The sequence below is a fragment of the Nerophis lumbriciformis genome, linkage group LG36 (assembly GCF_033978685.3).
Source record: "Nerophis lumbriciformis linkage group LG36, RoL_Nlum_v2.1, whole genome shotgun sequence".
NCBI classification, from domain to species: domain Eukaryota; kingdom Metazoa; phylum Chordata; class Actinopteri; order Syngnathiformes; family Syngnathidae; genus Nerophis; species Nerophis lumbriciformis.
In genome coordinates, this window is record NC_084583.2 from 22,686,185 (window position 1) to 22,697,500 (window position 11,316).

General features: G+C 40.4%; 1 protein-coding gene across 4 annotated transcripts in view; it reads left to right on the forward strand.

Moving 5' to 3' along the window:
- Positions 1-9,014, forward strand: part of LOC133576914 (septin-8-A-like) — a 46,644-nt gene extending 37,630 nt beyond the window's left edge. For 2 of the 4 annotated variants that reach the window (XR_009811683.2, XM_061930325.2), the window contains one exon: positions 5,541-6,297. Coding sequence is in view for 2 of the 4 variants with exons in the window: in XM_061930325.2 (XP_061786309.2) it covers positions 5,541-5,595 (55 nt within the window). In the remaining 2 variants the exon portion in view is untranslated. Of the gene's footprint in view, positions 1-5,540; positions 6,298-8,884 lie in introns of those variants that run through there. The other 2 variants (XR_012049350.1, XM_072912421.1) reach the window with 2 other exon arrangements.
- Positions 9,015-11,316: the final 2,302 nt, after the last annotated feature.

Here is an 11,316-nt window from a genome sequence, read left to right on the forward strand (position 1 = left end):
GTAGCGTCCCGGAAGAGTTAGTGCTGCAAAGGGTTCTGGGTATTTGTTCCGTTGTGTTTATGTTGTGTCACGGTGCAGATGTTCTCCCAAAATGTGTTTGTCATTCTTGTTTGGTGTGGGTTCACACAGTGTAGCGTGTATTTCTAACAGTGTATAATTTGTTTATACGGGCACCCTCAGTGTAACCTGTATTTCGCTGTTGATTAAGTACGCATTGCATTCTCATGTTTGTGCATGCAGACGCCGCACATATTTTGTGATCGGGCCGGCATGTTGTTGGAATGGATGAAAAGCGGACGTGACGATAGCTCGTAGTCGACGTTAAAGGCACGCCCCCAAGACTGTGATCCGGGCGGACTACGAGATATAATGACTGATGAACACCTTCGTTCGATAATGAAGGTTGCCTCAGCTCAAAGCCTGAACCCCAACATTAATGAACTAGCATCCAAGAAAAAATGGCAGGTATCTGGCTTGGGCACATCAGATTAGATCAGTGTGTTGCAAACCGAGCAGTTTAAAGTCCTGAATGGTTGGTTTATTCATTGTTATTTTATTTTCAAATTTATTAGCCTGTGGAAAAAGTTAATGTTGATATTTACCTCAGAAGGCTGCAAATAGAAAAGAGGCATTCAATTTTTTATTTAAGTTGTATTTGATATGCCATTGATATTTTTTAATTATTAGGGCCCGCATGGCCCATTGCATAAGGACTCCTACAGGGAGTCCTTATGCAATGGGACATAAGGACCTATTGTATTTGTAAGGTTTTATTCTTTATTCTTCCGCCGCCACATTAAACTGTAATTTGACCCACTTAACATGCTTCAAAACTCACCATATTTGACCCACACATCAGGACCTGCGAAAATTGCCTTTTTTAAGAAAAACCGAACCACAAAACTCAAAATTGCGCTCTAGCGCCCCCTAGGAAAAAAAAAACTAGACTGCCTGTAACTCCCACTAGGAAGGTCGGAGAGACATGAAACAAAAACCTCTATGTAGGTCTGACTTAGACCTACATTTCATAATAGTACATTCTCGGGCTAAAATCAACAGGAAGTTGGCAATTCCCCCTTCAAGACAAAAAAGTACTAAAAACAGTCACTTTTGCCTCTTTGAGCTGTAATTTGACCCCCTTAACATGCTTCAAAACTCACCAAACTGAACGCACACATCAGGACTGGCAAATATTGCGATCTAATGAAAAAACCTAACCCCAAATTTAAAAATTGCGCTCTTGTGCAATTTTTTAATAAAACGCAAAAAAAACTGCTCCTCAGAAGAAAAAAATGACAAAACTGCCTGTAACTCCCACTGGGAAGGTCGGAGAGACATGAAACAAAAACCTCTATGTAGGTCTCACTTAGACCTACATTTCATGAATTGACAACCCCCAGCAAAAATCAACAGGAAGTTTGCTATTCCCCCTTCAAAACAAATTTTTTGTAAAAACCGGTCACCTTCCTTCAAAAACGAACTCCTCTGAGCGCGTTTGTCATTTCGCTTTCAAACTAACACAGGAGAGAGATTGAACCCTTGTGATTACAATGACAGAAGCGCTTTTTTTCTAATTGCTCCGGTTTTGATTTTATGACCCTTCAAAGACCCGCTGCGCTGCTGTTTTTTTAAGATGGCTGCTTAAAAGCAGGAAGCACCAACGTGCCCACACAATGCAGACAAGGTAGGTACACTAGACAAAAGTCTTGGGACACTTCAGACTAAAAGTAGACAAAAGTATTGGGACACTTATGACTATCACTGGACAAAAGTATTGGGACAGTTAGGACTAGCACCTGCCAAATACGCGGGCCCGACCAATGCTGCTTGCAGCTTTAATTATTATTATTATTTGAAACTCCATTTTGCATGTCACTATAAAGTTATATAAGCCTTGCTTGTTCAATATTCAATGCAAAACTTGTTTGGGTCCCTATTAAAAGGTTAATTTGTTCAACCTTGGCCCGCGGCTTTGTTCAGTTTTAAATTTTGGCCCACTCTGTATTTGAGTTTGATACCCCTGCTCAATTGGGTTCATGTCTGGCGAGCTAACTGTTTTAATGACATTCAGACTTTACTTCAATCAATAACGGAGCAGAATCTCCTCATCCGTGGCTCACTAGTGCAACAACAACGCCGGAAATGTGTCCCGTGAAAAACCGTCCGACCGGAACTCTCTAATAACTAAACTTCCTTGGGTGAATAATGTAAACTCACAACACCAGTATGTTTTAGCGCTTTCATGGCGAGTTTACTGACAGATATAAGTAGGAACTTTACACTACTTTATATTAGAAATGGCAACACCGAAGGATGAATGTCCCACAACAAGATAGAGAAAAAGAAGAAGCTTATCGACTATATTGTCGTCACGGACTACAAAGGCGGACCGCGCGCAAGTTTTCAGGACTTATGCAGATCCCAAATACAGATCAGCAGGTACTAGAAGGTAAGAAAAGTTGCTTTTGCATAATATTGCAAAACAAAACGCCAGATAATATGTCTTACCTTATACACACACCATAATAATACTCGTATGTTGAAGCACAGTACAATCCATCAAGCGGTGCGGCTTTATAGCTTACCAAAGTCGTACTCAAACATTGTGATAGATTTTTGAGCGCGGTGTGTAATGTTCTATATTTTCAATGGAACATATACAATTTTAGTGTTGTTTACCTGAGTCAAATTCCAGTCTACACATATCTCTTATGTGTGACTGCCATCTACTGGTCACACTTATCATTTCACCATGTACCAAATAAAATAGCTTCGAAATCAAAATGATTCCGTACATTAGGCGCACCGGGTTATAAGGCGCACTGTCGAGTTTTGCGAAAATTAAAAGATTTCAAGTGCGCCTTATAGTCCGAAAAATACTGTGCTTGTTGGAATGAATGTTTCTCCTCGGCAGTGCCAGCAGCACTCATGCAGCCCCAGACAATCATCTCAGTACTCACTTGTGGTGTCTGCTGGTTCGACAATAATAACTGTGCGTGGGGTCATTTTAAATGGAAAGTGAATATATTCTGCTCTACAAGTTGTACGCTGACTACTCTTCTTAAAGTATCGTATTTTTCAGACTATAATTCGCAGTTTTTTTCATAGTTTGAAGCGACTTATGTGTGAAATTATTAACACGTTAGCGTAAAATATCAAATAATATTATTTATCTCATTCACGTAAGAGACTAGACGTATAAGATTTCATGGGATTTAGCGATTAGGAGTGACAGATTGTTTGGTAAACGTATAGCATGTTCTATATGTTATCCATCCATCCATCCATCCATCTTATTCCGCTTATCCGAGGTCGGGTCGCGGGGGCAGCAGCCTAAGCAGGGAAGCCCAGACTTCCCTCTCCCCAGCCACTTCGTCCAGCTCCTCCCGGGGGATCCCGAGGCGTTCCCAGGCCAGCCGGCAGAGATAGTCTTCCCAGCGTGTCCTGGGTCTTCCCCGTGGCCTCCTACCGGTCGGACGTGCCCGAAACACCTTCCTAGGGAGGCGTTCGGGTGGCATCCTGACCAGATGCCCGAACCACCTCATCTGGCTCCTCTCGATGTGGAGGAGCAGCAGCTTTACTTTGAGCTCCCCCCGAATGACAGAGCTTCTCACCCTATCTCTAAGGGAGAGCCCCGCCACCTGGCGGAGGAAACTCATTTCGGCCGCTTGTACCCGTGATCTTGTCCTTTCGGTCATGACCCAAAGCTCATGACCATAGGTGAGGATGGGAACGTAGATCGACCGGTAAATCGAGAGCTTTGCCTTCCGGCTCAGCTCCTTCTTCACCACAACGGATCGATACAGCGTCCGCATTACTGAAGACGCCGCACTGATCCGCCTGTCGATCTCACGATCCACTCTTCCCCCACTCGTGAACAAGACTCCGAGGTACTTGAACTCCTCCACTTGGGGCAAGATCTCCTCCCCAACCCGGAGATGGCACTCCACCCTTTTCCGGGAGAGAACCATGGACTCGGACTTGGAGGTGCTGATTCCCATCCCAGTCGCTTCACACTCGGCTGCGAACCGATCCAGTGAGAGCTGAAGATCTTGGCCGGAGGAAGCCATCATTGTGTGTTATACTCAATGGTTAACTGGACATCTTTATGTGCTCGACGCCTCAATCATTGGTATGTTTTCATCTACAAAACCATTCTGGGTATCACTCCATCTTATCTGTCTTGTCTTTTAACAAAGAAACAAGGAAGTCACAATCTTTGTTCAATGAATGTTCTGCAATTTGTCGTCCCCAAAGTAAGAACTGAACTGGGCAAGAAAGCATTTAGGTTTTCAGCACCGAAGGCTTGGAATAACCTACAATCGAACATTAAACTTCAAACCCTAGTTACGCTGAATGAGTTTAAAGCTTCTGTGAAAGGATTGCAGTCTACCTTGTCTGTATGCACATGTGTCATGTGAGCAAGTTTTAATGTTGTAAATGTGATGTTTTATGTATTTGTTTACTGTTTTTAATGTAACCTTGCTGCTGCCCTCTTGGCCAGGTCTCCCTTGGAAAAGAGATCTTTGATCCCAATGGGATTTTACCTGGTTAAATAAAGGCTAATAATAATAATAAGGACCACATCATCTGCAAATAGCAGAGACCTAATCCTGCAGCCACCAAACCAGATCCCCTCAACGCCCTGACTGCGCCTAGAAATTCTGTCCATAAAGGTTATGAACAGAATGGGTGACAAAGGGCAGCCTTGGCGGAGTCCAACCCTCACTGGAAACGTGTCCGACTTACTGCCGGCAATGCGGACCAAGCTCTGACACTGATCATACAGGGAGCGGACTGCCACAATAAGACAGTCCGTTACCCCATACTCTCTGAGCACTCCCCACAGGACTTCCCGGGGTACACGGTCGAATGCCTTCTCCAAGTCCACAAAGCACATGTAGACTGGTTGGGCAAACTCCCATGCACCCTCAAGGACCCTGCCGAGAGTATAGAGCTGGTCCACAGTTCCACGACCAGGACGAAAAACCACACTGTTCCTCCTGAATCCGAGGTTCGACTATCCGTACATATACATAGCACCAAGCAAAAAAAAAAATTGTATGTAGTGTTATTTCATTTTAAATTTCAAAAGAGTTTTGTGGCTCCCATTGTTGTGGAAACGGGTCAAAATGGCTCTTTGAGTGGTAAAGGTTGCCGACCCCTGGACTATACAAAAGAAGCACTCTAGTGTTTTCAGGAATTTTCTGCAGAAATGTTTGCCTGCCAAGTTTTGAACTGAACTCGGGGGGTCAGTGTGTTGTAATTGGCCCCCGGGCAGCAAGTTGAATAGCCCTGCTGTATGTACATGAAAACAATCTGATTTTACAGTACTTTAATTGCAATGGAATCACTAAATCCATGGCTGACTGAACAAATTTTTTGGATCTGTAAATGTGCTGCTATTTTCTTTTGTTACCAGCCAGAATCTGACCCTTTGCATCTTGTCTTCACTAACGGCTAACCAATAACATACATCCTTTATAATGTACCTGAATGCTGTATAAGTAAATGACACGTTTTCTCTTTTCTTTCTTTAGCTTCTTTAGTCTTCCCTCTGCGTGCTCCTTAACCTCGTCAAGGAATTTGAACTAGAGGACTTTCTACTAACTACACGGAAAGCTCGCAGACTGACTTGCGAGCTCGTTGTTTTTTTTGCCAATTGAAATTAGCACTTTTCCAGAAAATGCACTTCCATCCCTGGGATTGCATCGCCAAGAGTCTTCCTCCGTGTGTTCTGCTCTCTCAAAGCTTTTCAGCAACGCTTTGTAGCATGGAACGTGCATGTCATAGTCAGTATAACCATCTCTCTTAGCCTTCAGATAAATGTGCCCATCTTTAAGCTCCAATGTACTTTTGACTAAAGACACTGTGAAATGATGTATATTATATACCATGAAGTCACATTGAATCATTAAGGTTATTTTTGAATAATTGTTATTCTATATACAGAGATTATAATAGGCTTTGATTAGCATATCAGTACCTTATCACAGTGGTTCTCAACCTCTTTTCAGTGATGTACCCCATACTTGCCAACCCTCCCGAATTTTCCGGGAGACTCCCGAAATTCAGCGCCTCTCCCGAAAACCTCCCGGGGCAAATATTGTCCCGAAAATCTCCCGATTTTCAGCCGGAGCTGGAAGCCACGCCCCCTCCAGCTCCATGCGGACCTGAGTGAGGACAGCCTTTTTTCATGACGGGAGGACAACAGGGTGACAAGAACTAAATCATCCAGATTCGAGATAAATTGTATTATTATTTTACCTAAAAATAAATATATTAATTAAAAAAAAATATATATATACATTTTTACTATATTTTGCTAAAAACATCAAAATTAATTGTATTTTTATTTGTATTTTTTCGTGACTCCTTATTACATCCAGACATAGAATTATACATTAAAACAAACATATTTGAAATAATTGATTTTAAATGATCATAATAATTCATTTAAAATGACCATATTTAATTATTAAAATAATTTCTTGTTTATCAACAACTTTAGCATTTTATTTATTACATTTTGAAACTCTCAGAAGCCAAGTTATGTTATATTCCTTAATATTTATTTATGCAAGTTTGAAGTATCAATTATCTAAACACAGTTTTGTTTGCATATTTTCAGGATATATATATATATATATATATATATATATATATATATATATATATATATATATATATATATATATATGTCTTAATAAGGTTATCCAAAAAATAGTGCTCGATACCGTAGTAGAGCGCAATGTATGTATGTGTGGGAAAAAAATCACAAGACTACTTCATCTCTACAGGCCTGTTTCATGAGGGGGGGTTCCCCTCAATCATCAGGAGATTTTAATGGGAGCATTCACATACCATGGTTTATATAGGGCACAGAGTGGGTGGGTACAGGCTGGCGTAGGGGCGTGGTGATTGGCTCATGTGTTACCTAGGAGGTGTTTCCGTCTGTGGCGGCATGCTGTTACAATTTCGCTGCGCTTGTTGAGGGATGACAGGTCTGGACGGTAAATAATAAACAGTTTCTCTTTCAAGCATAGGTTGCATCTTTTATTACCACTATTGTAAGGTGTGCTGGATGCAAGAATTTGGTAGACAACTGATGTTTGTAAGCACCCCCCGTTGAGAGGGCAATCAGGTTTCTTTCGACAGTTACAGCCTTTGTTGGTTTTGGAGTCGCTCTGTCCGGGGGCCGACGGCTCATTTGCAATTGTTTTGTTGTGGTTTGAGATGATTTGTCGTATATTGTTCATCATCAAATCATCTCAAACCACAACAAAACAATTGCAAATGAGCCGTCGGCCCCCGGACAGAGCGACTCCAAAACCAACAAAGGCTGTAACTGTCGAAAGAAACCTGATTGCCCTCTCAACGGGGGGTGCTTACAAACATCAGTTGTCTACCAATCTAAGGTAATACGCAAGGACATTAACACATCCGACACATATGTAGGATTAACCGAGGGAGAATTCAAAACCAGATGGAACAATCACAAGGCTTCTTTCAGGAACCAAAACTTGCGGAATACCACAGAACTCAGCAAACACATTTGGGACCTCAAAGACAATAATGTTGAATATTCAATAACATGGCAAATTCTTGCATCCAGCACACCTTACAATAGTGGTAATAAAAGATGCAACCTATGCTTGAAAGAGGAACTGTTTATTATTTACCGTCCAGACCTGTCATCCCTCAACAAGCGCAGCGAAATTGTAACAGCATGCCGCCACAGACGGAAACACCTCCTAGGTAACACATGAGCCAATCACCACGCCCCTAGGCCAGCCTGTACCCACCCACTCTGTGCCCTATACAAACCATGGTATGTGAATGCTCCCATTAAAATCTCCTGATGATTGAGGGGAACCCCCCCTCATGAAACAGGCCTGTAGAGATGAAATAGTCTTGTGATTTTTTTCCCACACATACATATATATATATATATATATATATATATATATATATATATATATGTATGAAATACTTGACTTTGTGAATTCTAGCTGTCAATATACTCCTCCCCTCTTAACCACGCCCCCAACCACGCCCCGCTCCACCCCGACCACGCCCCGCCCCACCCCCGACCACGCCCCCAACCCCCACCTCCCGAAATCGGAGGTCTCAAGGTTGGCAAGTATGGATGTACCCCCTGTGAACATTTTTGTAATTCAATTACCCCCTAATCAGAGCAAAGCATTTTTGGTTGAAAAAAAAAGACATTCATATTTTGTTGAAGTATTATTCAATAAATATATTTATAAAGGATTTTTGAATTGTTGCTATTTTTAGAACATTTAAAAAAAAATCTCACGTACTCCTTGGCATACCTTCAAGTACCCCCAGGGGTACACGTGCCCCCATTTGAGAACCACTGCCTTATCATATTATTATATCTTTTTTAGCATCTATGTTCACCGGTTTGATCCAACATGATTCACTAAAAGAGCTGTGTAATTAATTATACATTAAAATGATAGTTATTGCCCATGTACATTACATAAGAACAGATATTAGACATACATTTTGAACCCAGTTCAACACCACCACAAACTTCTGTCAATAGCAAAGTAGCCTATAATTATCTAATCTCAACAAAAACTGTAACGTCACAACTAGTGAGAATTTACGGTGCTTTTTTTTTCTTCTTTTTTTTAATTTTATTTAAAGTACATTTAATTAAGTGGCAGATCAATGTGCATTTGAAGGTGCCCTTGTTGCAACAGTTGTGTCTGAAGTTAAAATTGAAATTGCCGTTGTCATTTGTATACACCACATGCTCTTTATCATATGTCAAATCTAATATTTGTTATGTGTTTAATGTAATAAAGACTAACTTTATTGAAAATGTATCCTGTATGGTCCATTTCTCCACCAGGTTCAGCCTCCTGCCCAGGGATGTCAAACTCGTTTTCATTGAGAGCCACATCGCAGTTATGGGGCCAATTGCAACAGCAAATACTGTCTGAATGTGCCTCTGGATTTCATTATTAATTCTATATATTTTTTTAAGTAGACTGTCGATTTTACAGTAAAAGCTTTACATTTACAACATTTTACTGTAAAATATAGTGTTTTGTTTTTTTAATATATTTTTTTTACAACATTTTACGGTAAATGAAAAAACTACTGTTTTTGTTTTTTTGGGGGGGTTTTGGAAAAAGTTGCCAGAATTTTTGTGTTAAATTTACATTGGTTTTTACATAATATTTTGAATGGAAAACAGTTCAAGTTCTTGTTTTATTCCGGCAACACAGCCGCCAGATTTTCTATCGTAAAAACAAATGTACCGTTTTTTCATTTACAGCAGTGACGTGCAGTCACTAGAGGCAGGTGAGGCGGGGCCTCACCTGCCATCATGGAAAGAAAAAAAATGTAAAAAGGAAAAAAAAAAAAAATTAAATTGTTAAATGTATCCAGTGATTATACTATAAAGTTATTTTCCATTTAACTTCACCAGTTTTAGATTATTTTTATTCAAAATCTCTGAATTTTCACATTTGCCGTTCAAATACTGAGAAGAGACGGTGCGGTGAACAGCAGCCAGTCGAGGCACGTCACTCAGTGCCTCAACATGGACGGACTCGGCTAACTGCTGGTCTGCTGTGCAGTGAGACCGTATTGCTATATGAACTATATTATACATTTCTATAGTTTAGTTAGCTGAGGTATATAATGTACAGTGTATTTTGTCAACAACTGTATGTGTGTAACGTATTTCTTGTGCTGAGCGATCATAAAACGGCTGCAAAAGACGCACTGGCTGAGGCTCGCCTCCTGCACACCCGCCGTAGAATGCACAGCAACCCCTGACGGGAGTGTTATATCAACTAAAGCCCACACTTAAACTTTCCACGTGCAAGATTGAATCTATTTAAAAAAGTTATTTCATAAGAAGCCAAAAAGTGCAAAAACAATAATGTTCGTGTTGGAGGAGTTGTGAATGACTGCAGGGCCACAACATTAGGTACACCTGCAGACTGCAGGTGTACCTAATTCACAACTCCTCCAACACGAACATTATTGTTTTTGCACTTTTTGGCTTCTTATTAAATAACTTTTGTAACCTATTTTTATGGGCTTTCCTATTTGTGATGTTAAGTTCCTGTTATGCGCTGTTATACAGTATATGCCTTGAGCTCTTATTTTGAAGGCGCTAAGAGCGGAAGTGACGACACGTTGGAGTGGAGCGGAAGTTTTTGAAAGAAGGTAAATAAAGTGGTCCTCGTGTAAACTGGAGCCTCCGTGTTTGTTATTTTGTAGTTTCATACAGTATAGGCGACATTTATAAACCCTCGGTTACACTTTTTTAAATAGATTCAATCTTGCACGTGGAAAGTTGAAGTGAGGGCTTTAGTTGATATAACACTCCCATCTGGGGGTTCATTAATCCAGCACAACAGCGGCGCATTTCTAAGTAAAGGTAAGACCATAATAACGTTTTTTTATTAAATGTGCTTTTTTGTGTGCTACAGTTTGTATGTGTAAAGTTAAAGTTAAGTTAAAGTACCAATGATTGTCACACACACACTAGGTGTGGTGAAATTTGTCCTCTGCATTTGACCCATCCCCTTGATCACCTCCTGGGAGGTGAGGGGAGCAGTGGGCAGCAGCGGCGCCGCGCCCGGGAATCATTTTTGGTGATTTAACCCCCAATTCCAAGCCTTGATGCTGAGTGCCAAGCAGGGAAGAATGCTGGTATGAGCTTTTAAACATAACCCGTTAACTGCTGCCAATCAAATGGTGAATAAGATACTCTTTAGGGTTCATATGTTTGTAAATCTGACTGTGATGAAGTCAGTGCCTCACCAGCCATCAACCTCACCGCACGTCACTGATTTACAGTAATACACCGTTAAAAACAACAACCATAGATTTTACAGTCAAAAACTGGCAGCTCAGTCAACAGAATGTTGATGCAAAGAACAGTAGTAGTTGTTTTCAATTTGCAGTGATATGCTGTAAAGAACAACATAAAATGTATTGTCGTTTTTATTAATTTGATGGGTAATTTGCTGTAAAGTTAAGTATTTTTATTTAGACAAAAACATGTTTGGAAAGTATGATGATATACTGTAATATGTGTTGCAATATTGGATACTATTAAAGTTTAAAAGGTATGCAATTTCAAGCAGTACATATATTTTATCTGTCAAAATGAAAAAAATAAAAATAAATTTAGACTTAGACTTAGACTTCCTTTTTATTGTCATTCAAATTTGAACTTTACAGTACAGATAAGAACAAATTTCCGTTGCATTAGCTCATGGTAGTGCAAGATAAAAAATGGATTACTGTAAATAGATTACT